The sequence below is a fragment of the Populus euphratica genome, unplaced genomic scaffold (assembly GCF_000495115.2).
Source record: "Populus euphratica unplaced genomic scaffold, PopEup_1.0 scaffold123.1, whole genome shotgun sequence".
NCBI classification, from domain to species: Eukaryota; Viridiplantae; Streptophyta; class Magnoliopsida; order Malpighiales; family Salicaceae; genus Populus; species Populus euphratica.
In genome coordinates, this window is record NW_011499924.1 from 373,381 (window position 1) to 400,636 (window position 27,256).

Here is a 27,256-nt window from a genome sequence, read left to right on the forward strand (position 1 = left end):
CAATGGTTTGAAATTAGCTTAGTATAAAGGATTCTGGAAAATTATTTTGGAATCTAATTCGTCATTAGCGGTTGTTTTAATCACTAAAAATAAGATGACAAAAATTATAATCTAATCATGCAGGCTAGAGAATTATTAGCAAAAGAATGGGATATTTAGGTGCTTCATGTCTACAGAGAAGCAAATTCAGTGGTAGATTAGCTAGCCAATTACAGTTTAACCATGAGTTTTTCTGATAAATTTTTTATTTTCTTTAATGACCCTCTTGCAAGTCTTTACTGTATTTTATATTATGATCTGATTGGATCAACTTTGTCATATTTAATTTAATTGGGTATTTTAGCCTAGATTTTAACCAAAAAAAATTAATTAATTAATTAATTTTAATTGAAGCACCTTATTTTTTAAAAGGAGCAAATTGTACAACTATGTTTGTTAATGTGATGTAAGGATTATTTTAAGGGTATTTTTTAATTAAAAATATATTAAAATAATTATTTTTAGATTTTTGGATTTTTTTATAATATTATATTTAAATTATTTTTAAAAAAAAGAAGGTTGAAGTGGACTCCATATCCATCCAATCCCTCGTTTTCCAGCCATCTGATTTAATTCAACAGGATCAACGAGCCAGGGGCCTGCACGCGGTGCCATTGAACCAGTCTTTAAGAGTGGGGTCCAGAGAATAAAGGACCTTTTCATTGGATGCTCGCGTCTAAGTTATCCCCAAAGGACAGTGTAAAGTCTTGCACGCATTCACGAGACTGGTCACACTCATTCATGGAGAAAGACCACATGGAGTCACGTGAAACTCACGTACATTCTCTACAAGAACATTACGTTTCAATGTATACCAAGGATTTATCACCTCGTCACATGGCCGTGTCAAAATGTGAATCTTTAAATTAAAGTATGAGCACGGTATAAATAATACTCACCGGCCCCGCCGCCTCCCTTGCCGTGCAAATCTCAAAACTCTAGTAAAACCACCTCTCCTCACCTCTATTCCTCTAATTTATTGTTGCAGCGATGGACTTTCATCTAGACATGGAATATTAATTCCGGGACGTTTCATGATCTTGTATCATTTTTTTTTGGATTTACATAGGGTGTCCGGGCCAGCTTGCGTGTACCATGATTAATTCCCACAGTCCACTGAATACCCTACAAATTCAGTAGGCATGTAAAGCACCGCGGGTGTGACAGACATGCACGTCAAGACTTGAACCCAGGTGTAGTGGAAAGAGACAAGTACCTTCCATCGCTAGGCCAAGCCCTGATATGCATTGGTATTGACGAGGTCATGCATTGTATCATTTGTTATATAGATTGTGGTTTGTGATATTGTTATTGACGAGGTCATGCATAATTCTTCTATATGCAACTGTAGTCCTCGGTAATAAACAATTTCAAGTGTAGACGAGAAAAACATGTTGGGATCAGGCTGGATCTGATTACTGATTGGTTGTCTTTTTCTCTAGGGAGAAAGGAGAGGGGAGGGGGCTTTTTCCATGGAGACACGCGTATTCTTGATGTCCAATGTCCATGGCCAGGCGGCACTTCCAACATGACAGTCTGTACGTTCTTCGAGGAGCTGCATGCGTGCAGCTTGGCTGACCTTCCATTCCTCCTTCCCAGCAACATATGGCAGTCAACAAGTTCGGCTGAACGGGATTGTCTGTCCTTCGACGGGGATTGTGATGCGCGATACCCCTTCGAATCCTAAATTATCTATAGAGGCGTGTGACCGGAGGAAGCAATCTGTTTTTGTGTTTTAAAAGAAAATCTTTAAAAAATTATATATTTTTTATTTTCAATTGTTTTTTTATATTTTACGATTGTTGGAAGTGTAACTATAAAAATAATTTTAAAAATATATTATTTTAATATATTTTCAAACAAATTTTTTTTTAAAATTAATTTATGTAACATTCTCAAACACAATCATAATATTAATCATTTCACCGGGATCTACAGCAACTGAGAAGAGGATTTATATCAAATTTGTATAAAAAGTCTAAAAAGCACTGGAGCACTTAGTTTATTTTGTTTTTTGCGTTTAAGGTATGGAGGTATTTTTATTATGCAGATAATATTGAAAAAAAAATATTCTAGATAAAATGTATATATTTTTTTTTGTTTTTAAAGACAATCAAATCATTTTATTATACTAAAAATATATATTAATAAATTTATCTGGAAAAAAGATCTTACCTCTTATCCTAGATGTATTCAGTTTTTTTAAGAAGGGATTATTATATTGTTTAAATCACTGTGTCTTGTGCTAGAGTATTTCACTTTATTTTTTAAATTACATGATTTTATTGATTCAATCACGTGTCTTGGATCCCTCCTCCCTGACTTTGATGATCAAGATAGTATCGACCATGGGGAGATCTGAACTCGGTTTACAAGGTCATGGGCGGCCCGGTACCATCCATGGGCCGCGTACCCTCGAGACATGCAAGGCCCATGCACGTGCAACAATCTAATTCAGGATTTGTCCCTATTAGTAGTTGTAGATTACTGGTTTCCTACCTCCGGTGCAGAAGGTTAACACAAAATAATTAGATCCATGGGCCCCTTAATCAAACGGCTCCAATCATTGCATCAATCCATGGTTCCATCATCCGTCTAAAAGTTTTAGGGTCCCACCCTAGAAAACAAACCCACCACTTTTGGGTGGTTCGCTCTTTTTTTTAATCTTATTCAGTGGCTGGGGGGATCAGTGAAAGTCTCCTGTGAAAATTATGGTCTTCTTTGAATTATTACGGGTTAAAGGTGCGTGAGGTTGTACTTCAATCACTTTAAATGTCTGGGTAACTTTTGATTTGGAGAAAATAGTTACAAAAATATTCAGGTATAAGTAGCAGCGAAAATAAATTTTTTGTTCGTTCGTTCGTTTGTTTGTTTTCTTACAGGAAGAGAGGATGATCTTCGAGGTTTAAGACTATTCATATATTATTGACCTCGTATAGATGTGTGCCGTAGAATGATAAATGTGGGTGTCACCTATGGTTATACAAACATTATTGTAACTTTACACATTACCATCGGATTGTTTCGTCACTGTTTAGATATTGTTTCTGTTAGGAAAACATTTACTTACGACATTATATTCAGTTACTGGTCTTCCAAAAACTTCTCGGTAGTAATTTTTTTTATGTTGACAAGTCTTATATAATATAAACAGTTACGAATTTATATATGAAAAGACTTGCCGAACAAAAAAAATTTATTGGCATTATTTTATAGACAATTTTATTGGTGAATATATTATATCATCAACGCATGTAATTATTTGTAATTTTATTAATGATTTATTTTATATTATCAACAACGAAATTTATTAATGATTTATATATTATTAGTGGCATTTTATGTAATATTTTTTAACTCTCAAAAACTTTTCGATGAAATTGATTTGTCAGTAATTTTATCAGTAACATATTTAATATTTTTTTAGGAAAGATCCAAATAAATAGACTAGGAAAAAATTAAAATAAATAAAACTAAAATAAAAAGATGAAAAAATAATAACATTTCTATTTTTTAAAATGGCAATACCTTCCTTTTACAAGAGACTACTAAAAATTCATGTATCTATAAATATATATCAATAAATAAAATTACAGATTAATTAATTTTATTTATAACTAATATGTTTTTATAAATTGATTATTTTATAAGATGAATAAGGCAAAAATGAATAGGATAATGAAATGAACAAGAAAATATAACATTCAAAAACACTTAAATCATCAACCAAACTTTAAATGGAGACTCAATTTAATTCCAAAAAACACATTATTTAACACATCCCAGTTTCCTTCAAATTAACTCGAATTCCTAAACTAAAAAATAATTATTTTCTAACAAGGTACCCAGGTCATAATTTAAGTTAGGTTCAAGTAGTAGATCAATTATTCCAAGATTGATATCAAATCCTAAATCATAATATTATTTTCTCCTAACACTTGCATCACCAAATAAATTATTTTCTCTTAAAACTTGCATCACCTAGTAACTTTAAATTGAGACTCAATTCAACAACAACAAAAAAACTAACTATATTTATAAAAAATGCTTTCTAATTGATTTCTTTTAAATTGACACCAAACTCTAAATTGTAATTCATTCCCAACCTGTTAAAATTTTAGACATAACTTTAAATTAAGATTCACTTCAAGTCAAGTCCCAGATCGATATAAGTCAACCATCTTTTTCAAAAGTTATCCCTGCCAGCATGTCATCCTATTCACCAACACATGATCATTTGCTAATCAAAAGACACCTTTGATTGCTAAGTTCTTCTTGCGGTGATCATGAGTTATGAGGTGTATTTTACAATCAAAATCATTCAACTGTTCTATTTCACTTTCATTCACGTGAAATAGATTTAGAAAGGATATTTTATATGTAATTTAATAATTGTTTTTGATGATAATGGATATTTAGGACTTGAAAAATTAAACTTTATTAAAAAAAAATTCTAAGAGTTATACTACTAAACAAAGATCTTTGTAGTTGCTAGTTTTAAATTTTAAGTGAATAGTAATAATAATAATAATAAAAAGAATATATATTTCATTTATTTTATGGGCACTCTCCATCAAATTGGGCCAACCTTTGTTACTAGCCTGCAAAATGAAGCAACCAAATTCCCAAATAGCCATGCAATGCTCGAGTTTTGACTCCACAAGGAACCTTTCTTTCATTTGTTATTAGGACTTGGTTAATTAAAAAGCATAACATAAGTTATAAACTTGTTTAGCTATTCTTGTTTATTGCCATGACCAGGCCAAGTAACAGGAAAAACTTTTCATCTTTCTTATTTTTCACAATCACACAAAATGAGCTAGTAATTAGTGATTTTTTTTGCAAAAAAGAAAAAGAAAAAGAAGATGTAGGGTAGAGGGAGAGAGAAGGTCAATTGTCAAGTTATAATTTTAAAACTACTGATAAATATTAGTAATGAGTTTATTTCGTAGTTAATATCTTCTGTAATAATAACACACATTATCTTTTTATTCATTTATTTCTAACTATAACTTAATAAATATACACAAATGAAAAAATTTCACCATATATCAAAGAACACAATGAAAAAATATTTTATTAAAAAATATTATTATAATTTACTGATGAGATTTAGAATTTTTATAATATTTTTTTTTGTGCATATGCTATTTTTCTAGTAGTGAAAGCCATGGAAAAAAAAATTGCTATAGTTTTTGAGTTTTAATGAGTTGTTTATTGATGATCACAATAAGATGACAAATCTCTAGAGGACAAGTGGCCAGAAGATACAGTCTCAAACATTAATTGCGTGGCCAGTAACGTATAAATCAGGTTTGCTTAGAGAGAAATGCATTCGAGTATAGAAACCAACCTCGGGTATACCAGTCGTATTCAAGGTCGGTATGTCCAAAACATTGAGTGTTTTGGAATTCTCAGGCCATCAATCAGGACTTTTAAGAACCTAAATCGATGGCCTCTTTGAAGAACAGGCAAGCGAAATGTCTAAGCTAAATGAGAAACCGAATGGAGGTAAGGTTTATTTGCGATATCTGCACGATCTTTGTGGTGAATATCATAACCCCTGGCCATCGTCTATGATATACACAGAGGACGACGGTGGCTTTACATGAGGTTCAGCGGTGATGATAATCATTGTGACCTACCACAAAAAGGCTCAGCCTCTCAATTTTATTTCTTTTGTCTGTTCCTTTCTTTTCTTGAAGGTGTTATCTTGTCAACGTCAGGCTACATTAAAGAGGAAAAGGGCGATATTGCACTCACTTCTTCAATGATTTTCCCTCTCCTCTTTTTTATTGAAGACGGGATACCGGCTGTGGGTTTTCTGAAGTAGCTAATCAACTGCACTATATAGCGACTGTAGCCCATCCATAACCCTAACTCAATGAAGCATGCTCCAATGAATAAAGATCCTAAAAGTTCTAACTCTCGCTTTCACATCAACCCTAACTCTCTGTTCAAGGCGAAGGATCAGATTGAGTGGAAGCTAATGCCAAATGCAGCGATAATCATAATAATATAAAAGAAATAAAACAATTAATTAACTGAAATAACTATTAATGGTAGATAATTGGCATATCCAGCAAACAGTCTCTATTTATATTTATATATTTAATTTAGACGTTTGCAATGAAATTCATTTTTTTCTTAAAGAATAATTTTTTTAAATAAAATCGATAGCAATTTCTCATATCAAATTTTAAGTAGATTATTCATATAAAAAAACTGATATTATTAATAAATAAAAATATTTTCCCCACCTCTTTCTTAAAATTAAAATCCCATATGATGGAGTAGAAGCAAAGCTAATTACTAATCAAGAAACACAAATTATTATAAATTCTAAAGAAGATGGACTATTCTTTTTTAAATTATTATAAATTCTAAAGAAGATGGAATATTCCCTTTTTTTGGAAATTTGAGAAGAGAAAAGCAAATAATAACTGTTAATTCACATTACGAATAGCAATACAGGATACGATACATATCTCTCGCACACAAAACTTTCTCAGTTAAAGACAGCTGGACTGTCAGGAATTTAGTAGACTGCCACGTGGTCGTTCCCATCCTCCGTTTCTATTCCGTTAGATCAACCGCTCTGATCCAAAACCGAACCGTCGATCCCCAAATCTGAACGTGGAAACTAACGGAGTATTACCATTAAAAAAAAGAAAAAAAGAAAATGGAAACAAGACAAAAAAGAGACAACCGGCACATGACATGATTAGGAAGAGATGGATGGGTGATCAACTTTTCAAGCGAAGAGCGTCCCCCTTTGCACAATATTATCTCAAGTCTCAACTGAAAAGAAGAAAAGAGAGCATCAGATCAATCCATGTCTTCGCTGCTACTGATCCCTCACTGCAAAGCTTAGTGCTTCATTTTAAGTGATGGCGGGAGAATTTCAAGAACCATTTAGCCGCAGCAACTGCATTAGCTTTCAGGTAACTTATCTTGTTCTTGAAAGTTATCTAATTTTGTCTTGACGTCTTATTTTTATTTACTTAATCAACCATCAATTTTACATGGAAACCTGGTTGGTTATTTTAGTAGTTCTCAGTTTCATGTTCTCTCGTTCTGGGAGGAAGTTATCAATTTTTCTTCATTGTTCAGCAAAAAAAAACTTATAGTTCTTGACACTTGATATTGGCTTGCTTGAATTTGTTTTTTTTTTGCTTGTTTGATGTTCTGCTAGCGAGGGTATATTGTGAATTTGTTAACATTTCTGGATCGGACAGGTAGATTCTCTGCACTCTGGGTCCATATCCTTTGGAAGATTTGAGAGTGAAGACTTGTCTTGGGAGAGAAGATCGTCTTTTTCTCACAATAGGTATCTTGAAGAGGTTGAAAAATGCTCAAAACCAGGTTCTGTAATCCAGAAGAAAGCTTATTTTGAAGCTCATTTCAAGAAGAAGGGTATTCTGCGTCCGGATTCACTTGATGGCCTGAGTGGGAGGGGATGCCAGAACTGCGAGGATGACGAGTACGGAAATTTGGGTCAAGGAGAAGAAGATGATGATATGAAAGGAAGTTGCAATTATTCTCACCGTGAGGATGATGTGCTGGAAAGTGTGGACTGTGACGAATTTGATTATGGAAATCAAGGAGATCAGTTTGATCATGTAAATGATGAGAGCCATCGTGCTTGCTTTGATGAGAGCCCTGAGGATCCGGATTATCATGGACAATTAGAGGTCATTGAATGTGAAAGAAAGGATCCTATTGTTCTGTCTTCTGAATCTCCAGTGGAAGCTGCTTCGGTTCATGCTAATGTTTCGGTCAAAGGTGTGGGTGAATCTGTTAAACCTGAGGAAGCACATCAAATTGAAACTGGACCTGTCGAGTCGCATCTGAATAATGACAAACAAGAGATGGAAATGAAAGATAACATTAATGATAATGTTGCTAAAATAGATGAATCATCTGTGACAATTGTTCTGTCCCCAAAAAATGGAACTGCCAAGGATCTTGACAACACTAGTCCAGTGCATCAACATAATCTTTCTCCAAAGGTGTGTAAAGAAATAAAAAATGCTACATGACTACTAAAAAATAAACGAAGCACGTACGCACAGGGACACAACACGAACAACTAAATGGCATTAATTCAGTTTAATCTTGCATTCTGCCATGTCAAACTCATGCCTATATGCTCTTACCACTGTTATTCTTGCTACTGCTGCTGTTGTTGACAATTTCCATCCTTGCTATCATTTTATAATCGTGCTAAATTGACCCTGATTTGCGTTTCTTTATATCTTATCATCCCAGCTGAGAGATTCTGTGGAATGTAAATCCACGAACCCCAGAATGAGGTCTCCGATTAATGGCAGTCAATTCCAGAAGATCCCTAACAACGTGTCAAAAACTACTGCAAAAACCCAGAATAAAGGAGAAAGAGAAACACCGCAAAGAGCAAAATCAGAAAAGCAGTCATCACGAGCTGCCACTCCTACTAGAAGTACGTTGCATAGAGCTCAAAATGAAGAGGTGAGCATTTGGATTAATTTGTTATCGATATTCTAAACTGGCTGATTTTTCATTTTCAATTTGACTTTATAGTTAAAAACGCTCTTTTTGGCGTTTGCTTTTATTTACTTCAAAATTTATTTTTGTGCTCAGAATTCTGAAAGTGGCAATTTAAGGTTACATCCTGTGAGTAGAAGGTACTTTCTGATTCGTGCAAATTGCAAACCTGCATCTTCCATGTTTTCGGCCTTTAAGATGTCTGTATTGTTGTGCAGTGAAAGGGAATCAAGAGTAAAGAAATTTGAATCTCCACCATGTAGATCAAAAAAAGTTGAACCTATGTCTCATCTAAGAGCGAACAGGTCCATAACATACATCATCAGTTGATGCTCTAATGTTCTAACATTTTTTATTTCCTGAACTTAGATATAGAGTAATTGTGATGCAGAAATAAGCAGATTGTTAATTCAATAAAGCCAGACACAATGCCATGCGCTGCAGCCTTCAGTTTCAAAAGTGATGAAAGAGCAGAAAGGCGAAAAGAGGTGACCAAGCTTGCTGTTGTTTGGAATTTTACTGTTCTGTGGCTAGCAGTCAAATTTAAATGCTCAATCCTTTTCTCGTTTGTTATATGATTCAGTTCTATATGATGTTGGAAAAAAAATTGCATGCTAAGGAGTCAGAAACGAATCAGTTTCAAGCAAAAACACAAGTACGTAAAAATTTCTCCAATAGCTGGCTCTTGTTGTTGTCAGTAAGTGCATTGATATTGTACTTGCTCTTGCGATACTTCATTATGTCAAAAGAAGATTGCTACATTATACGCCGAGTCTTCTACAAAGCCAAATTTTAATAATCTTCTGAAATTCTCTAATTGTGTCGTAGATCATCCCTCAATGAGAATGAAGCTTGTAATGGACTCAAGCTTATCTTATAGCAATTTGAATATATCTTTTCCATAATTCTATCTGTATCAGATGCATGAATTACTGTGTTTGTAGGAACAGAAGAAGGCTGAAATTAAAAAATTCAGGGAAAGACTTAATTTTAAAGCTACACCCATGCCTTCATTCTATCGTGTTGCTGTAGCGCCAGGCTCCAATGAGAACAAGGTACAGCGCATTAGCAGTTTTGGCATTTTGATGTTGTCTTATTATAGCCTATATGTATGGATACGTAAGTAATAAATTCAATCTGTAACGTTTTGTGGGTGTGTGCGGGGTAAAATATTGTGGTGTTTGAATTTTCTCTGCTTTCCATTACAAGTGATCCTAATTATTGTAGATATGAGATCTGCATACTGTCTTAGTTAATCTTAGGGTTATTGTGTTTTGGTTTTATTCAAAAACTGTGTGTGTGTTTTACCTTGATCTCACTTGTGGAATTGGTTTGCTTCTTGTTTTATTTTAATGCAAGTCTCATAAACTTAATTTGATATGAATCTCGCCAGCAGTATATATGTGCTTTGCTCATTCACATATTTTCAGATTTTATTGTTGCTGGGAAAGAACGGTGTAGTGGACAACTATTTATGAAGAGGAAACTAATGTAAAATGAGAAAGTAAATGATTTTAAAGCTCCTAGTTAGCTTCCTCCTGCTGTTCAGATTGCATCACGTTTACTTCTTGAAATTGCAAGAACTACATAGCAATTTCAGTTTTATAGCATTCGGATAATATAAGTTGCCACCAAGGAGTTGTAAATGTTGTTGATTTGCCTTACTGTACATTCACATTGTACCATCTTCATCTTAAGATGCTATGAAGTGGTGGGCGTTTACTTGATACTTGTTCAAAGCATATTTTATCACCTCATAAAAAGTTCTTTGCCAAGTGTCCAAGGTGTTGATATAATGGTTCCATCTGTTAGACATGGTTTGAAGCTGTAATACTAAGAATGATCAAAGCGAAATGAGTGTAAACTTACTTGTGGTTATGCTTGTAGGACTTAGTTATAAGTCAGAGAGAGATTGGTCATGGATAAAAAAAAAAAAGAAGGAAAGGTCAGTGAAATAAGAGAGATTGGTCATGGATAAAAAAAAAAAGGAAAGGTCAGTGAAATGACTAACAAGTTCTTGTATTATTATTCTTTCTCCCTGGGGCTGAAAAACACGCAGATCTATGACAAACTTGAAGGATGAAACCCTATGGAATGGATGGGGAATCCTATATGAACTTTCCACTTATTGTTAATAGCATAGTAAAAGAAAAGGTGATGATAAAAAAGGTGTTCTCGAGAAGGAAGGTACGTGTTGTCATCAAAATATGGTGATAGAGATTTTATGAGAATGTTGTTAAATTAAGGTGGCTTTCATCACCAGATCATTAGTTAAAATTTTCTATAATGTATTTTCACACATCAATATCTCCATAGTTCAGCCTCAAGCCCTTCTTTGTAAGCTCCTGCTTGAACTACTCTTTGTAATTCTGGAAGCATGACTGTAAGGCTGATAATTTGTTCTTTTTCTCGAGCAGTTCTGTGTTTTGTTATCTGCGCTTTACAGTATTAGTTGGCAGAAATAAATTCAGCTTTTGTACTTCTATCTCAGGCTTCTTCATCTAAAACCAAACCAGCTAAAGTACAAAACAGGTCAACAAGTCCAGGGAGTGGAGCTGCTGCTAGATCACAATTACTTTCAGGGATTGGAAATGACCAAGCCGTCACTGCTAATGAATCAGTAAAAACTACTAATCAGCCGGATCCCTCACGAAGGACTGATCATCAAGCAAGGACTGATCATCAAGCAACAAATGTTTTCGAGGCTCGTGAAACTAAACCAACCAACAATAATAGGCACAAGCCAGAAGCTGTAACTAAAATTGGTGTCACTGGTAAGAATGAAAGAGGGAAGGTGAAGGATGCTAATTTGCAAAGGCATCAAGTATCAGAAAATACCAGAGTATCAAAAGACCTGAAGGTTGAAGGGAAAGCAAAAACGAGAAGCCACAGAAGTAGCAGCGAGATGTCGAGGAAAAACATAAAACACATTGGAATTGGAAGCAATACTGGAAAGGGAAATCTAGCTGTTGGTGTCGCCTTCCTGAATTGAGTAATTTTCTCCATTTTCCAAATACACAACACAGTCGTCTATCATGATATTGTTAGCCTGTCTGATACCATGAATTTGAATACAAGTCCAATGGGCGAAGGTCAAATCAGGAAAGACAACAGCTATTCTTTATCAGCGGCAACGAAATGACAAATTGTCTCAGTCAACTGATGGTAATAGCATTTTTCCTCCATGTGTGCAGCGAAATCAACAATGTAGATGGAATAGATAAGAATGTCTGCTTGTTTCCTTCCATTCTTGCTACCTTACCAACAGAAGTTAGTCTAGTTTGTATCAGGTGCATTGCCTATCGCATTACAATCTGTGCTGAGCATCTGATATGTATATGAATGCGATAATGGCAGCAAATCATATAGTAAAAACCATGAACTTTATTTGGTTTTCTTTTTCAGGTACAATGAACTATGAGAAAACCCTTATTTACGCGATGAAGCATTTTTTTTTAATAATAATACATTAAAAGAAAAAAAAAATAATGCATCCATATATCTGAAACTAGATTATGTCCACCCCATGTATGTCTTGAAATGGCGGAGGATTGATTCCTCAACTTACATCGATGGTCTGTATCACGAAAAAATCTGCAACAAAGGACAATAAACAGAACGGAGAAAGAAGGTGTGCCAGGAAATGATGTCACAAACAGTGGACAAATCACCCTTAAGCAGAACTTCTAAACTGTGGCAACAGGATCGCTCTTATGCAATAGAGAGGCCGCGTGATGATGCATCCCATTAAGTCTATAACATCAGGTATTTGGTATTTGCATGCTAAAATTAGTCTTTAATGCTTGAATATGATCTGGGATTAGTCAACTGGTAATTATTACAAAACTTGACCGCTACCTCAAAGAGTTGTTCCTTTCATTGATCGGAATAAAGTTAGTCTTTATTTGTGCTGAAAGATGTGACCATTATGCCGGAGAAAGTGTGATTTCAGCTCCAGCACATTGAAAATAACCCTCGCAGCTAAATGGAAAGTAGGACCCAGGAGACGTATCCCTTACAAATTTAGCTAGTGATGGGTAAAGAGGCCATTTGATGTGTGTTTGTGTATGTATATAAGCTAGCCTGTAGGATTACTTAACTAATTCCAGACTTTTACAGATTGACTCATATTAGTGTTTGCCTGATCATTTAAACGAGAATCTGATATTCTTAATATTATATCATGAGAAATGATATTCTTTAATCTTAAGGAATTTCATCCTGCTGATCATGTTGTAGGTATACTTCACATGAATCATGATTTGTGTGATCTAGTTTATAATTCGCCAAGGAGTAACCAAATGCAGTAGAGAAAGGAACATACTGAAGATTATATGGATCCTTTGAGAATTAAGATAGGCAACAAGTCTAAAATTTCGTTTTGTTTTTATATTTTAAAAACAATTTTGAAAAAAAAAAATTATTTGTTCTTTATTTTAAATTAATTTTAGACAAACGTTAGACTCCATAATGGAGTAGACATTCTTAGTTCCTAAATCTCCGTAACAAAGAATTACTAGTGTTTTTGAGAGTATATATAATCGATAAGAATTAAGATAGGCAACAAGTCTAAAATTCGTTTTGTTTTTGTATTTTAAATACAATTTTGAAAAAAAATATTTATTTTTTCTTTATTTTAAATTAATTTTAGACAAATATTGGACTCCATAATGGAGTAAACATTCTTAGTTCCTAAATCTCCGTAAAAAAGAATTACTAGTTTTTTTGAGAGTATATATAATCGATGAAAAAAGAGAAGGAAAATAATGCTACGAGAACCATGATTCCCTTTTTTCTCAGAGAAGGTGCATAACCCGTAATAAAACTATGATGCTTTTATCAAGACATGTTCAACCTCGTATACAGCACCAATGTAAGACACAAGGCCTCCACAAATTCTATGAATGTGCTAGCCCACCACGATGGCTCATGTCTGTATAATTAAATGTTCTCATCCAAACAAAACAAATGATATAATCGATGTTAAATAATTATTTTAACCAAAAAATTGAGGTATAAATAAAATGAAATTCTAAGATATGATTTATTTTATTAAAAAATATTTTCAGGATAAAAAAAAAAAACAATACCACTGTCAATAAGAAAAAAGCAAAGAAAGGAAAGCAGATTACTTTATAGCTTCATTCAGCATCACCAAACGAAAGGCAAACTTCTGGGACCATCTCCTCCGCATCTTCTAACACCTCACTTCGTCCCCTTTTTTTTTTTCTTTTTTTTTTCTATATATATATAAGTTTATGCCAGTTATGTTATATTCGAACAACTTTCGTACAGAAAACGAATCCATGTTTTCAGTCCAGCCAAAAACAAATTTTCGATGTTGGAAATTTTACTTCCCAGAACGTTTGACTTTGGGAAGAAGACTCTCTAGTAGATTTTCGATGTTGGAAATTTTACTTCCCAAAACGTTTGACTTTGGGAAGAAGACCCCTCTCTAGTGGTCGGACCAATCCCTGATGTTTATTTTCCGAGCTAAAAGAAGTAATACCAACCATATCCTATTCTCCTTTACAATCAAATATCGAAGTTCTTGCAATAAGAAATAAAAATAGGAAACGAGCAACTGAACAATTCACTTGCAATTAAACCCTAGCTAATCGCTTTCTACAACTAGAAAAAACTTGGCAATTAAAATGTTGATGCTGTATCTTCTCCCTCGCATGACATAAATTCAAATATTACAACTAATTAAACCTAATTATATATTTATTAGCATACAGGCGATAAATTGCGTACATCAAATTTTTCAATCACTTTAACAGCCAAAAAAAAGGTACAGAAAAGCAAAAGCAATAGTATTAGATGTGGCCATCATAAGAGTTGACCTTGGAAGACTGGTTGCCGAAGAAACATCGCCTTGATGAGGAGGCTTCCTGTAGTAAAAGGGAAAATAAGGCAAGATAGGATCAGGAGGTGGAGGACCATTAAAGTTGTTACCAAAAGGTGGTGGATAGTAGTATGGTAAATTTCCAGTCGGGGAAGGGTATAAAGGGGGTGAAAATGTCCCTGCTGACTGAGATGGCGGAGACGGTGGTGTTGTGACAATCGGGGTACCAGTCCCGGTGGGTGGAGGATAACAAGGATAAGGACACTCGCTGCTGTCGGACGTGGTCAAGCTAGGAACATTGACAAGTATGGATGTGAAGAAGATGGCGGAGAGGATTAGGGATAAGTTAAAATCCATGTTGCGAGGGAGGAGATAGAGGAGAGGAGAGACTAGAGTGACTGATGAAAAGAAGGGGGTGGGTGATGTTATGTGGTGTGACTGATTATAAACTTTTGGTTGTTTAGTGTTTTGTCATGGCTCACAAAGTCAGGAAAAAAAGAAAAGGAAAGGGGGGCTAAAGGAAAGAAGGATTAAAAAGCAAGTTATCTCTACTATTGAGCTAGTGTCTTTATTTTGGTGAAGAGGTTAAGCCTAGGCACCATGAAACTCTGAACTTGATCCCCAGTGACCTTAGCATGAAGGCATGGATGGGCTACCGAGATAATGATACAGAAAGCTTGTCGCAAAGATGTGCAAATTGTCATTTAAGTAATGCTCATGAGAAATAACCAATCAATTCTTCCTTCATCTGTTTTTTTTTTTTTTTTTTTCATGTTCTAGTCTCAGCTAGCGCAGTCTTAGCTTCACAAGATGTGGCCTAGGAAAATTAGCTAGGACTTAAATGTTTTCTTCTGGTTACAGCTAGGCCTTCGTTTTGAAATGTAACAGCATTTTTGTCCTCTAACCAGATGAGATTTTTCGTATGTTTATAACTTGGAAAGATTCCCTAGGTATGATGTCATTTTCAATCATCTACTTCCTTTTCTTAAAAAACTAGAATTAATAATGTCTCATCTACTTCCTGATAGTAAATAGCAACGACAATGGATGGATTAAAACACTCTCAAATCACTACTTGTGACTCGAAACCCTCCCTTTCACTGATACTCTTCCTCGCCCACTCTACCAAAATTTGCTGAAAACAGGGGCCATGTATTTAACTGTATTAGCGTTTTAGTGATGCGCTTGGTCACCGGTCGGACAATGACATAAACAAAAGATTATATCAGTAATAGATATATATATTTATCTCGTCAACAAACCATAGTAGTGAACATTGATCTACAAACAAAAACAAGTTTCCAAGGCAATGTTGATTTGAATAACAATGCCTCACATCACAGTTGCCAATGAGTGATCTACTTGGCTCAATGGTACTCACGTTGCCTTTTCCTCTGGAATCTGGAGTTCAAGACTTCCCTTTGTAAGGGCAAAAAAAAAAAAAAAAAAACACAAGAAGAAGAAGACACCTCTCAGTTCGAAGGATAGCCATGGTTTGGATGACCAAGTGCATGTATTGTCTCCTAAATGCCTCCTTTTCTAAGAACTGCTGCTCCTGTTATATAAATTATTTAATTGTACGTCACAAGCAAACTTTAGTTATTGATTTTAAAGAGAGTGAATTTTTATATGGCAAAAGAACGTACTGGTTGAAATTCGTGTATGCCGTCTTGGATCGTCACACACTCTGTTTCCAATAGGTTGAAATTCGTGTATGCCGTCTTGGATTGTCACACACTCTGTTTCCAATATTCAAAAGCATATGCGTTTTGAAGATCTCAATTTACTTCGAGTTCTTATGTGGGTATGGCTGCCTGGAACTCATCAAAATTGTGCTTTCCTTTTCCCTCTTCAAGTTTTGATCTTGAAACGATGTCGATCGATGATCTCAAGCGTAAAGATTCAACAAACTCAATAATTTTTTGAGAATTATATCATCCAAACAAATCCATCGGGGCCATATTAAACAGGATTTACTACTAGCTGTGCAGTGTGGTTTTAGTTAGAAGTGAAAATCTATACCTATTCTACGACCATGTCCTCTTAAAGATTGTGGTGTTCGATTATTGAACGAGCCAGTAGAAAAAGATAGCAGCTAGTTAAAAGAGTCCAATCTGATGACTTATTATTTTGCTGACTTTGAAAGTCTGATTCCAATCACCAAAAACTGATTCCCCAGGCAATAAAAAATCATAGGGTGGAGCTGGAAAATAAACAAATTGAGTGATCTTGACGTTTAGTTAACTTCCAACATAAAATAATTACTACTGCATTTCAGGACCTCCTTGGCTTCCCATATATAATAATTATTTATAGAACATCCACATTAATATTGGAACACTCTGGAAATAAATAACCAATTAACCCTTAGGAGATCTACAGAGAAAATTAATTAATAGCCGGCAGAAAGTGTTCGGCAGTGTTTGAATTAAAAAAAATTTTAAAATAATTTTTTTTATGTTTTTAGATTGCTTTAACATGTAATTTTTTTATGTTTTTAGATTGTTTTAACCTGTTGATGTAAAAAATGAAATTTTAAAAATAAAAAATATATATTATTTTAATATATTTATATATAAAAAAAACTTTAAACCATTACCCTACAACATTACCAAACAACGTCGTCTTTTTCCTCTTTTTCCTCAATTTCATCGTGTCCATGGAACTAGCTTCGTAGTAGTTGCTTGCTTGCTTGCTTTCTTTCTTTACTTTTCCTTAAATGAGCACTTATTTTGAAACTAGCTTCGTAGTAGTTGCTTGCTTCCTTTCTTTACTTTTCCTTAAATGAGCACTTATTTTGACTTGTAGGAGGTAGTAGTTAAAGCTAAAATAAAAAAATGGTACCAATTTCCAAACCCATCGAACATTTAACAGCTGTTAGTGTGCGTGTTTTGTTTTCATTTTCGTCCAGAAACAGTGTAGCTGAAATGAATAACTACAGGTCAAGGTTCTCAAAGCACAAAACACCAGCCTGTCATCTTATAAGCTTTATAGGATAACCTTCTTTGGGCTGTTTTATTTCTCTGGCTTAATAGCGAAATCCTTAATTTCATTTTCAAACTGAAGAAAATAAGATCATCGAACCCCAGAGGCCAAAAGGGTGACTGACAAAGTTAGTAATTTTCTTTATCTTACTTATCTATTCCTAGTGGAGGCGACTGCATCTCGTTGATTTCATCCATGGCAATTGATAAGAAAGAACAGTCCTTTTTAGGAGCTGTGGATTCTCTCTACATGTGTGTGTGGGTGGGATAAACTCAGCTTGTCTATCTATTGTCTCTGTACACCCATTTTAATCAATAATATTAATTAAAAAAAAAAGAGCCTGGGAAGAAGAATATTGAGATTTTACCTTATTCTCTTTTAAGTTTCAATCTGATACACAGAAAGGAATGAAAAATTAAGAATAAACCACACAGACAATATTCAGATCGATCAGTTCCCCTTTATTAGCATTCCTTTTTCTTTCTGTACAGCAGTACAGGCTGTTGTGTTCTGTTAGTGTCGACCAAAAACAATTGATCATCGTATATACATGAAAGAAGGTGAATGCTACTTTTCTTCTTGACATTTTCCAGTCTGTGTGCACAACGATTTTCCACCTCTTTCAGTTGTTTTATATATATATATATATATAGTGATAAAATTCTATCGTAAGTAAAATTTATATAAATATCTTTAAAATTAAATTAATGTGTTAAACAAGTACAATAAAGGCAATTTTAAGAACTATGGACAAAATTAGGACTTCCCCAGCCACTTAATTATGTAATCAATTACTGTTGTGCAAGTCAAGTCAAGATAAGAGTTATTTGGTTTCTGACAATTTTATGCCCTGCTGCCGGCAAAGTGCAAAACATTAGCGTGCAGCTTCATAATTAAGCAATTATACATCAGTGTGACGCCTGACAACATAGCAAAAAATAAATAAATTCAAATGCACCCATTACTTGCAAATTTCATAACCAAAACCAAGTTCATATTTCACATTGTAATTGCGGTTTAAAAAATATTTTTAAAAAATTATAAATTATAGTTTTTTTATTAACTAATATTCTAAAAAAGGTTTTTAATGAGAATCATAAAAAATTGTGATATATATTAATTAACTAAATACAATTAATTTTTAATCATATTATACTTCATTTAAAAATGGATCTTTAAATTATTCTAAAATGGCTAAGCATGTATTTAGTAACAGAATATAGATTATTTTTAATTAAAAATACAATAAAATAATATTTTTTTCATATAATTTTTATTTTTATATCAAATCATTAAAAACATTAAAAATTATTAGTTTATTTTTTTTAATTTTTTTTAGAAATACTTTATAAAAAAACTACGTTAACAAACACTTCTTTAGAAGTAGTGAAAGATAAACTTGAAAAAAAAGAGAGGCAAAGCTAATCAATCAATCATGTTGCAATAAAGGAGGGAAAATACCTCGTCATTAGAAGGGATCTGGTCTTTGTTTAGGCAACCTACCTGGAAAGCCATCAATTCCTAGATGTTCAATGTCCAGGTCACCTCCTTGAAAATCGAACCCCATCTTCAACGATTTTTTGCTACTGAGATCTTGCACAAGGAGGTCAATTTTGGGCATATCAGTAGAGATGTGAGCAAAGTCGCAGATTATTCGGCAAAAAAATGGCCGTCAATTAAGAACCCAATTGATATTCATAGCCTGGCTTAAATTCTTTCTTTTTAACTTCTGCTACTAGCCATCTTCTAGACGGCCCAGTCTTTACTTTCTTTGTGACCTGTTCTTGTTTTTTATATAATCTCGTTGATTGTCAAAAAAAAGAAAAACTATATTAAACATGATATATTATATCTGTAAAATTAGCTATGAAACTAAGAGACCCAGATGAGAGTATTGTAATTGCGGTTTAAAAAATATTTTTTTAAAATTATAAATTATAGTTTTTTTATTAACTAATATTCTAAAAAAGGTTTTTAATGAGAATCATAAAAAATTGTGATATATATTAATTAACTAAATACAATTAATTTTTAATCATATTATACTTCATTTAAAAATGGATCTTTAAATTATTCTAAAATGGCTAAGCATGTATTTAGTAACATAATATAGAGTATTTTTCATTAAAAATACATTTTTCATATAATTTTTATTTTTATATCAAATCATTAAAAACATTAAAAATTATTAGTTTATTTTTTTTAATTTTTTTAGAAATACTTAAAAAAAAAACTACGTTAACAAACACTTCTTTAGAATTAGTGAAAGATAAACTTGAAAAAAAAAAAAAGAAAGAGAGGCAAAGCTAATCAATCAATCATGTTGCAATAAAGGGGGGGAAAATACCTCGTCATTAGAAGGGATCTGGTCTTTGTTTAGGCAACCAACCTGGAAAGCCATCAATTCCTAGATGTTCAATGTCCAGGTCACCTCCTTGAAAATCGAACCCCATCTTCAACGATTTTTTGCTACTGAGATCTTGCACAAGGAGGTCAATTTTGGGCATATCAGTAGAGATGTGAGCAAAGTCGCAGATTATTCGGCAAAAAAATGGCCGTCAATTAAGAACCCAATTGATATTCATAGCCTGGCTTAAATTCTTTCTTTTTAACTTCTGCTACTAGCCATCTTCTAGACGGCCCAGTCTTTACTTTCTTTGTGACCTGTTCTTGTTTTTTATATAATCTCGTTGATTGTCAAAAAAAAAAAAAAACTATATTAAACACGATATATTATATCTGTAAAATTAACTATGAAACTAAGAGACCCAGATGAGAATCACGGCTCCTCTAAAATTTAAAATGCTCTCTTAAAGCTCAAAAATAATTTTGATTAAACTCTTACAATGTGTCCGGAAGCCAATTAATAGGGGAAAGTAAGAGGGAGGATTGAAAGTGAGGGGAAAGGAACATTTAGAGAGAGAAAACAGCTTTCTCTTCGATGCTTGGATGGAGGGGAATTTGGAAGGAAAGAATGGATTGTGAAAATTGATGCAATTACATTTGTATCCTTCATTATGGCCAGGGGAAATTTTTGTAAGGGTTACAATAGGTAATTTTTCCTTCCTTCCTTCTTTCTCCCAAACAGAGGAAAGACCTTCTATCCTTATTCCCATGCCCCCCATTCCTTCCTCTGACCTTTTACTCTCCCAAACAATATGCTGATATTTTTTCTGACCTTTTACTCTCCCAAACAATATGTTGATATTTTATATATATATATAATGGTCCATTTTTAAATAAAAAATCACTTTAATCCATTTTTTAGGTTCTATCATGAATTAGTTTGAATTTTAACTATTAAAATTTCATTACTGCAATTAGCAGGTAATTCGAATGTTTTTAAAATTATGTGTCTTCTTCACTAAATGGAGCAACATAAACCATTAATTTTCTATGAGAGGATTAAAATCAATTTAAAAAAGTCTGGTTTACATGGGGACGCTAGTTACGTTAGCACTTTAGAAATGTATCCCAAGCATCATTTCACAAAAATAACTTTTTTATTTAAATTTTTTTTTTATATATTCATGTTATTTTGATACGTTAATGTGAAAAATACTTTAAAAAATAATTATTTTTTTAATTTTTTATATTTTTAAATTATTTTGATATGTTGGTGTTAAAAATAAAATAAATATTATTTTAATATATTTTTTAAAAATAAATAAATATTTTTTTTAATTATAATACCAAGCGTGCTCTTAACTCCAAACATTCCCCAGTTAATTTGACCAGTCTTCGATGGTTTCTCTGCAAACTAGAGTAATGCACAACCACTTTAACCACCTTCTTGTAACTTGCAGGACAATTTTGGAGCGACTTTGCATAGTAATGATAGAAACGAAAACCAAAAGGAAAAGTAAAAAGGTGAATTAGGCTAACTACAAGCTGCCAGACTTCACCGATGTCTGTGACTGGGCTCCACAATTTGGTGAAACCGAAGTAGATCTCAGAAACTGTCCGTGACGACATCTGACACATTGGTGATCAGAACTGATTTTATCCACTGACACCAAATCAGATGATTGTCATCTCCTCTTTGATTTCGAAGCATTTTCTAGCAACCAGGATTCGTGACATCTGGGGCAAGAGGGCTTTGCAGGGACAGATGGCGCCATGCCCAGTTATCCAAGCTCTGGATTGAGTGCATCCAAGCTATGGAATTAGTGCAATCATTCGATAAGGTTGTAGTTCCTGTGATTATAATTTTTAAAAATAGATTTTTAAAAATATAAATTGTAGTTTTTTTTTATTGAAGTTTTAAAAGAGAATTTTTAATGAAATTAATGTAAAATTATAATATATATTGATCAATTATATGTTTTTAAAACCATGATCGAGACAAATCATAATCTCAACAATATTTTACAGCTACATATAGAACTCACAAAGACGGTTGGTCAACTGTGGCTTTTAAAAGCTTTGCATTTTGATAACCGAAGATGGACTTAGAAGGGGATTTCTAAGAGAGAGGAGGGGGGCGGCCCAAGTTAACACTAATTATTTTGTCCTGGGTTTTTTTTATTTTCTCTCGACGTGGAATCACTTGTTATACACAAATCTTAATGATTGTGTAAGTTTTGTTTGAAATGACTTGGGGATTAAAAGTATTTAAAAAGGTTTATAACTTTCCGAATGTTACAAGTTATTCTCGTGTTGATGGGCTACTTTTCAATTTCTTCTTTGATTTTTGGATCCCTTGCCTTATACCACTGTCCCCATCTGATGACCATTTGTCCAGTGAATGCATTAATGACTTGAACAAGTTTATTTTCAGAATAAAGGACTGCCTCTTGACAAGGACACGTTTATTTTTTTATTTTTAGAAATTATTTTTAAAAAAACTAATTATTTTTATTTCAAATTATTTTTTTGTGTTTTAAAATTATTTTAACATGTTAATGTTAAAAATAAATTTAAAAAAATAATAATAACATTATTTTAATATATTTTTAAATAAAAATCATTTTAAAAAACAATGCAATACCAGATGAGCTTGGATTATCTAATGATTTCTTCCACAAACTAACTAATCAAGGTATCCATCAAGAACTAACCCTACATTTTAAAATTGGAATCATGTGTCCAAATCACGGAGGAGATGCCTAAAGACATCACCGACTAATGGTGGACCTAATTGAAGGCGAGTTTTTAATTAAAACAAACCAGTGTGGCGATGCATGCTGGTGGTTCATCCATTATACTATCCACAATAATTAAAGATAAATAATACAATAGCACCTAATTATTCTTGTAAAAGTATACATTTAATTTATAGACCCAGAACCCAAAATTGATCGTATACTTTTCTTTCATTTATCAAACCATGAATCATGACCAGATTAGCAACATTAACATAACTAAAAGAAAACAGGACGGAATTAAAAAAGAAAAATTGTTGCTGAAACGAAATTACGAAAAGGGAAGAGACGACTGTTATTCAAGATACTGAACAATTGAAAGATAATAAAGCAAGAACCAAGTACATCTTAGCTATGAAGTTATATCCTTTTGGACACGAAGATTCTTTATCTTGTTGTCCTTGTACTCTTTGATCACGCCATCTCGATTGACTTCTATAAATTCTGGCCTCAAACGCCAAATCTTACAAACAGTGATCCTAACAATATTCCACATCCAATCAAAACTTGCAAACCCACGGTTGGCCGGCCAGCAGCCGAGAAATCGGTGTCAATAGGGTACAAGTTCCCTGGTGGACCAGTTACGTAAATAAAGGATGGTGCGGGTGGGGGTGGAGGGCAGTAACCTGATGGTGGCTTCTTTGGAGTCGGTGGTGGCAACTCTGGTGGAGGAGGTGGTGGTGGACACAATACTGGTGGAGGAGGCGATGGTGGTGGAGGACTTGGATTACATGGCGCGCACTTCTCTTCAGTTGGTGCAGGCACGGTGCTCTCATCAAGCTTCCTTGAATCGAAGCCGTGAACGGGTGCCGCAACAAAAAGAAACATGCTTAATAGCATCAAAGAGTTGAAAAAACTCATTCTTAACAGCATAATGAGGCTAGCTAGAAGTTAGAGAATTGCAAGAGAGATCAATCTGGTGGAGGATTGAAGGAAAGGGGGCTTGATAAGAGCTGTTTATTAGGGTCTTAGACTCTTAGGTGCATGGAACTGTGATATACCTAGTCTCAAAAGGCTGTCCGGGAATTTGGTGGTATTTGGTTAATGGAATTTAGAAATGGAGTGTTTTTATGGACCTTTTCTCTTTCTTTCTCTCTCCCTCCTTTGCTAGGGTGTTGCCTTTTCTCATACGGCAATCCATAGATCGCACGTGGATGGTCCAGCGTTTGGGGCCCGCCATCTACACCGTTCTGATCAATATATTCATACATATACGAGTACGAATTCTTATAGTGTCTCCCAGTCATTGTATAAAAATGCGTGTAATTCTTTTTCATGACAAGGAGAGTCAATTAGAATTAAATTCAATACCTTTTCCATATGATTTTCAATATATTTTTTATATTGGTTTATTATTTTTTAAAATGATGATTTTAAAATCCACATTAAAAAAATTTAAAGATGAGAGCAAATTTTATAATCAAGTATATCTTTTAATATTATCATGTGTGTGTAAAGTTGAACTTCTCTTTATATATACTTCATGCATTGAGGGATTAATATTTATATATATAATATACAATTATTAATAATTGATCAGAGATGTAATATAGTCCCTTCCAGCTTGTGCAAATCATACGCGTGTGGTTGGTAGCACTATACTCTAATTGTTAATTAATCTTTCTTCATCCAGCAGAAATTAAAAAAGACATGGTTAATGTATCTTGCAAGGATTGTTGTGGCAATTAAAGCTATGCATGGCGGAATCGTATACCTTGCAACGAAAATAAAGCAATGCCTTTCTTAAATAATAGAAATTTAGCCAGCCAAGCTCTGCTGTGCTTGAAATTCCGTATTCTTTGCAGAGATCTTAAAATAAAAATGTATAAGATCAAGTAGCAATATAAATATATCCGCGAGCAATACGCCGTATAAAAATGTTTTAGATTGGGGTGTCCTTAGACAAAACTACCCCAGTTTTAACCCATGGTCTGCTTGTTTAAATTAAAAGAAAGTAAAAAAAATATATAGGAGACGTCATTCAAAATAATTGATAGTTCAGGGGTCTTTATAAGTTATAGGCAGATGAAAACAACATCAGAATAGATTTCCCTTGATTGCTGTCCCTGTTTTAATAATTTATTAAGTTACATTGAGTGTTTGCGAAACTGATTTAGTTGGAATAAATATATAGTTAATTATCATCCAATTTTTTTTGTAAATCCAATTTTTTTGTATAAAAAAATAACCTTTACTTGAAATAAAAACTGGACCCAAATATCAGATGAATAATACTATGTGGATTGCGTTGTACGACCTTCGAAGCCCATATAAAAGCGAAAGGAATTCTTCAAATATTATATGAATTTGAGTCATGTTGTGATTTGATCATGATTTGTTTCATCAAACCCATATTAACAGAGCAATTGGGTAATAGTTAATTATTGGTTCTAATTCAGCTGATATTATAGATGTGGAATGTTTCGGATAAATTATAAACACAAAAGCAATTTCTTTCCCCCACCAATAATCTCTCTTAATTGATTAATTTTTTCCATACATGTTTGGTACCAATTTTACTTTCGGGGCAACGCAAATAGAAAATGTAAATACATGTGGAGATTTTAAAATTCGTGGTGGGGCTGGCGCGGACCTTGACTCTTGAGCCTTTGCTCAGATTCTCTCTCAATGAATCTCTTGTCGCGAAAGCTCATCACTCTGCAAATCTAATTGGAAAAAGAAATTTAATTACTTGCTTAGGAGAGTAGAAGTAGAAGTAGCAGTAGCAGTATGAGTAGGAGTAGAAGGAGCAGGACCAAGGGCACTTTCGTTTGTCAAAGAAAAGAGAAAAGAAACCAACCGGTGGCTGTTTAATATTCTTCTCCTTTGAGTCACCATAAGGTTAGTTGAGAGGAGCTTGACTATCTGAAGTCATCCAGCCACCATAATTGATTGCAATGAGAATTTTTTTTTATTAATATAGATATTTTAATTAGATTATGTGTATTTTAATTAATTTTATAAATCTCTAAATTAATAATTATATAAATTTCTAATAATTCTAAAAAAATCTAAAATTATAATCATTATTATAATTATTAAAGAGTAAATTCAAGTTTGACCAGTTAAGTTTATAGGAGGTAATGAGCATTAGTTGATAGAATTCATGATGGTGCAAGTAAGCCATATCCATCTCTCAATTCAGATGTTCAAAAGCCTAAACGGCCCTTTTTAGTACTATAATATTTACATTTACCAATTTTATTTACCTGTACAGTCTCCAACAGTGTTTTGCAACGAAGTAAGAAAAATCTGAAGGCTTTATTTATAGGCCTCTGTGGGTCTCCTTTTCTTATTTTATTTTAGAAATAAGAAACATAAATGTCAACAATTAACGTTTGTTAGTTAACCATGAGCAGGACCTTATTCTGGCAATGTTTGCTGTAATTGACCGAAATCCCAACACAGGGGGCAAAATCAGGTTTTGACATAAATATAAGGACTAAACTAGATTGTTATTTTAGGAATGGGCGGGTGTTCATGGATGATTGATTTCAGACCCACGGCGCCCGGCGTCAGAGAACGACTAAGAAAACGCCAGATGAGAAGGCCACAAGACTCCGAGGTATCAATCAGCACACCCCACAAACTCTCATGGACGTTTAATTTCCAAACCATCGTTAGAAGGAATAAACGCCAGATACCAAAACTTGACCCGCGATTTAAGGAAGAAAATTCATTGGTCCAATATTATGCTAAGTCATTGGTAACACAATTCATCATGTTCTGTAAAATCCAGAGTATTGACCTTCAAAACATTAGTTTTTTTTTTTCTCTTTGAAATTAATAATTACTTTTCTCTAGAGAAATATAATTAATAGTTTTCAAACAATTCCGACCACCTACAAAGTGCAAATTCATCGAAATAAAATCTCAACCGTTAAAATCAAATCAATACCTAGAACTTCATTAACAAACATCATGTCATTACAGATCTGGATGGGGCTCGATTTGAAGGTTTTTTTTTAATCTCCCAACAACATATTTTAACCTTCTCTTGGAAAGATTTTTTTATAAACTATGAGAGGTTGCAAGAATATGATTAACCTCTTCTTGAAAAGAAGTATATTGTCTGAACACTAGCGGAGGTGCTAAGGAACCAAGGCAGGAAGAATGCGATTGCGTGGACTTGAACTTGAAGATAAAGGAGATAAAAAAACAAAGGGGACAAAAAATTGAGGAATAACAGAATCCGACCACAATCATGGATGAGTGAAAGTGGGGGGAGTAGTTAACACTGCCCACCGGCCCATTTGCTTGAAGCATCTTCCACCCCTTTTCCTCTCGTTTTCTAGTCAACATCCGAATCATGCACCTTAATTTTGTGTTTAAGCATTGCTTTTGGAACCTTCCTACCTTAAACCTTCTTTTGTATCTCAGCATCACTGTTCCATGTCAATAATTGACTCAGGGGCTGTCGAGGAAGAAGAGAATGGACCACGAAAGGAATAAAACCCCACGTCACCATTTGGGTACGTCTAGAATTGAGACACGTTGTTTTGGGAACCTATAATGAACATGGCGTTCCTCTAAATATTTGCATCACTCAACCCGTTAAAATCGAATAAATTGTGTATTATATATGATAATGGGTTAAAACAATTCATGGAATAGATATTATGAGTCAAGTAGGAAATTAAGATTTTTAAAACTTCATCAAGCCAACTCATCTAACTCATTATTTATTAAAATTAAATTAATTTTTTTTATTTTA

At 33.6% G+C, this 27,256-nt stretch overlaps 2 protein-coding genes and 1 long non-coding RNA gene across 4 annotated transcripts; 1 reads left to right on the top strand and 2 right to left on the bottom strand.

The window, feature by feature from the left end:
• The first annotated feature begins 6,721 nt into the window (after window positions 1-6,721).
• LOC105135473 (uncharacterized) lies at window positions 6,722-12,006 on the top strand. Of its 2 annotated transcripts, none has more exons than XM_011040356.1 (9): window positions 6,722-6,983; window positions 7,278-8,051; window positions 8,311-8,529; window positions 8,662-8,705; window positions 8,784-8,870; window positions 8,957-9,053; window positions 9,149-9,220; window positions 9,510-9,620; window positions 11,057-12,006. In XM_011040356.1, exons 1-9 carry the CDS (start codon window positions 6,930-6,932, stop codon window positions 11,555-11,557), a joined length of 1,959 nt encoding a protein of 652 aa, XP_011038658.1. In that variant the 5' UTR covers window positions 6,722-6,929; the 3' UTR covers window positions 11,558-12,006. The 2 variants fall into 2 exon arrangements, with proteins under 2 accessions (XP_011038658.1, XP_011038659.1); XM_011040357.1 differs by having other exon boundaries at window positions 9,516-9,620.
• LOC105135472 (uncharacterized) lies at window positions 10,648-11,050 on the bottom strand. Its single transcript, XR_844180.1, has 2 exons — window positions 10,948-11,050; window positions 10,648-10,887 (listed from the first exon to the last, which is right to left on the bottom strand). It is a non-coding gene; the product is annotated as an uncharacterized LOC105135472 (long non-coding RNA).
• Window positions 12,007-22,694: 10,688 nt separating the features above from the next.
• On the bottom strand, window positions 22,695-23,623 carry LOC105135475 (formin-like protein 20). Its single transcript, XM_011040358.1, has one exon. It carries the CDS (start codon window positions 23,413-23,415, stop codon window positions 22,993-22,995), a length of 423 nt encoding a protein of 140 aa, XP_011038660.1. The 5' UTR covers window positions 23,416-23,623; the 3' UTR covers window positions 22,695-22,992.
• Window positions 23,624-27,256: the final 3,633 nt, after the last annotated feature.

Coding starts and splice junctions, on each gene's coding strand:
- LOC105135473 (XM_011040356.1), top strand. CDS start 6,930: ATGGCGGGAGAATTTCAAGAACCATTTAGCCGCAGCAACTGCATTAGC. Junction 6,984..7,277: donor GCAACTGCATTAGCTTTCAG/GTAACTTATCTT, acceptor TGGATCGGACAG/GTAGATTCTCTGCACTCTGG. Junction 8,052..8,310: donor AACATAATCTTTCTCCAAAG/GTGTGTAAAGAA, acceptor TTATCATCCCAG/CTGAGAGATTCTGTGGAATG.
- LOC105135475 (XM_011040358.1), bottom strand. CDS start 23,415: ATGCTGTTAAGAATGAGTTTTTTCAACTCTTTGATGCTATTAAGCATG.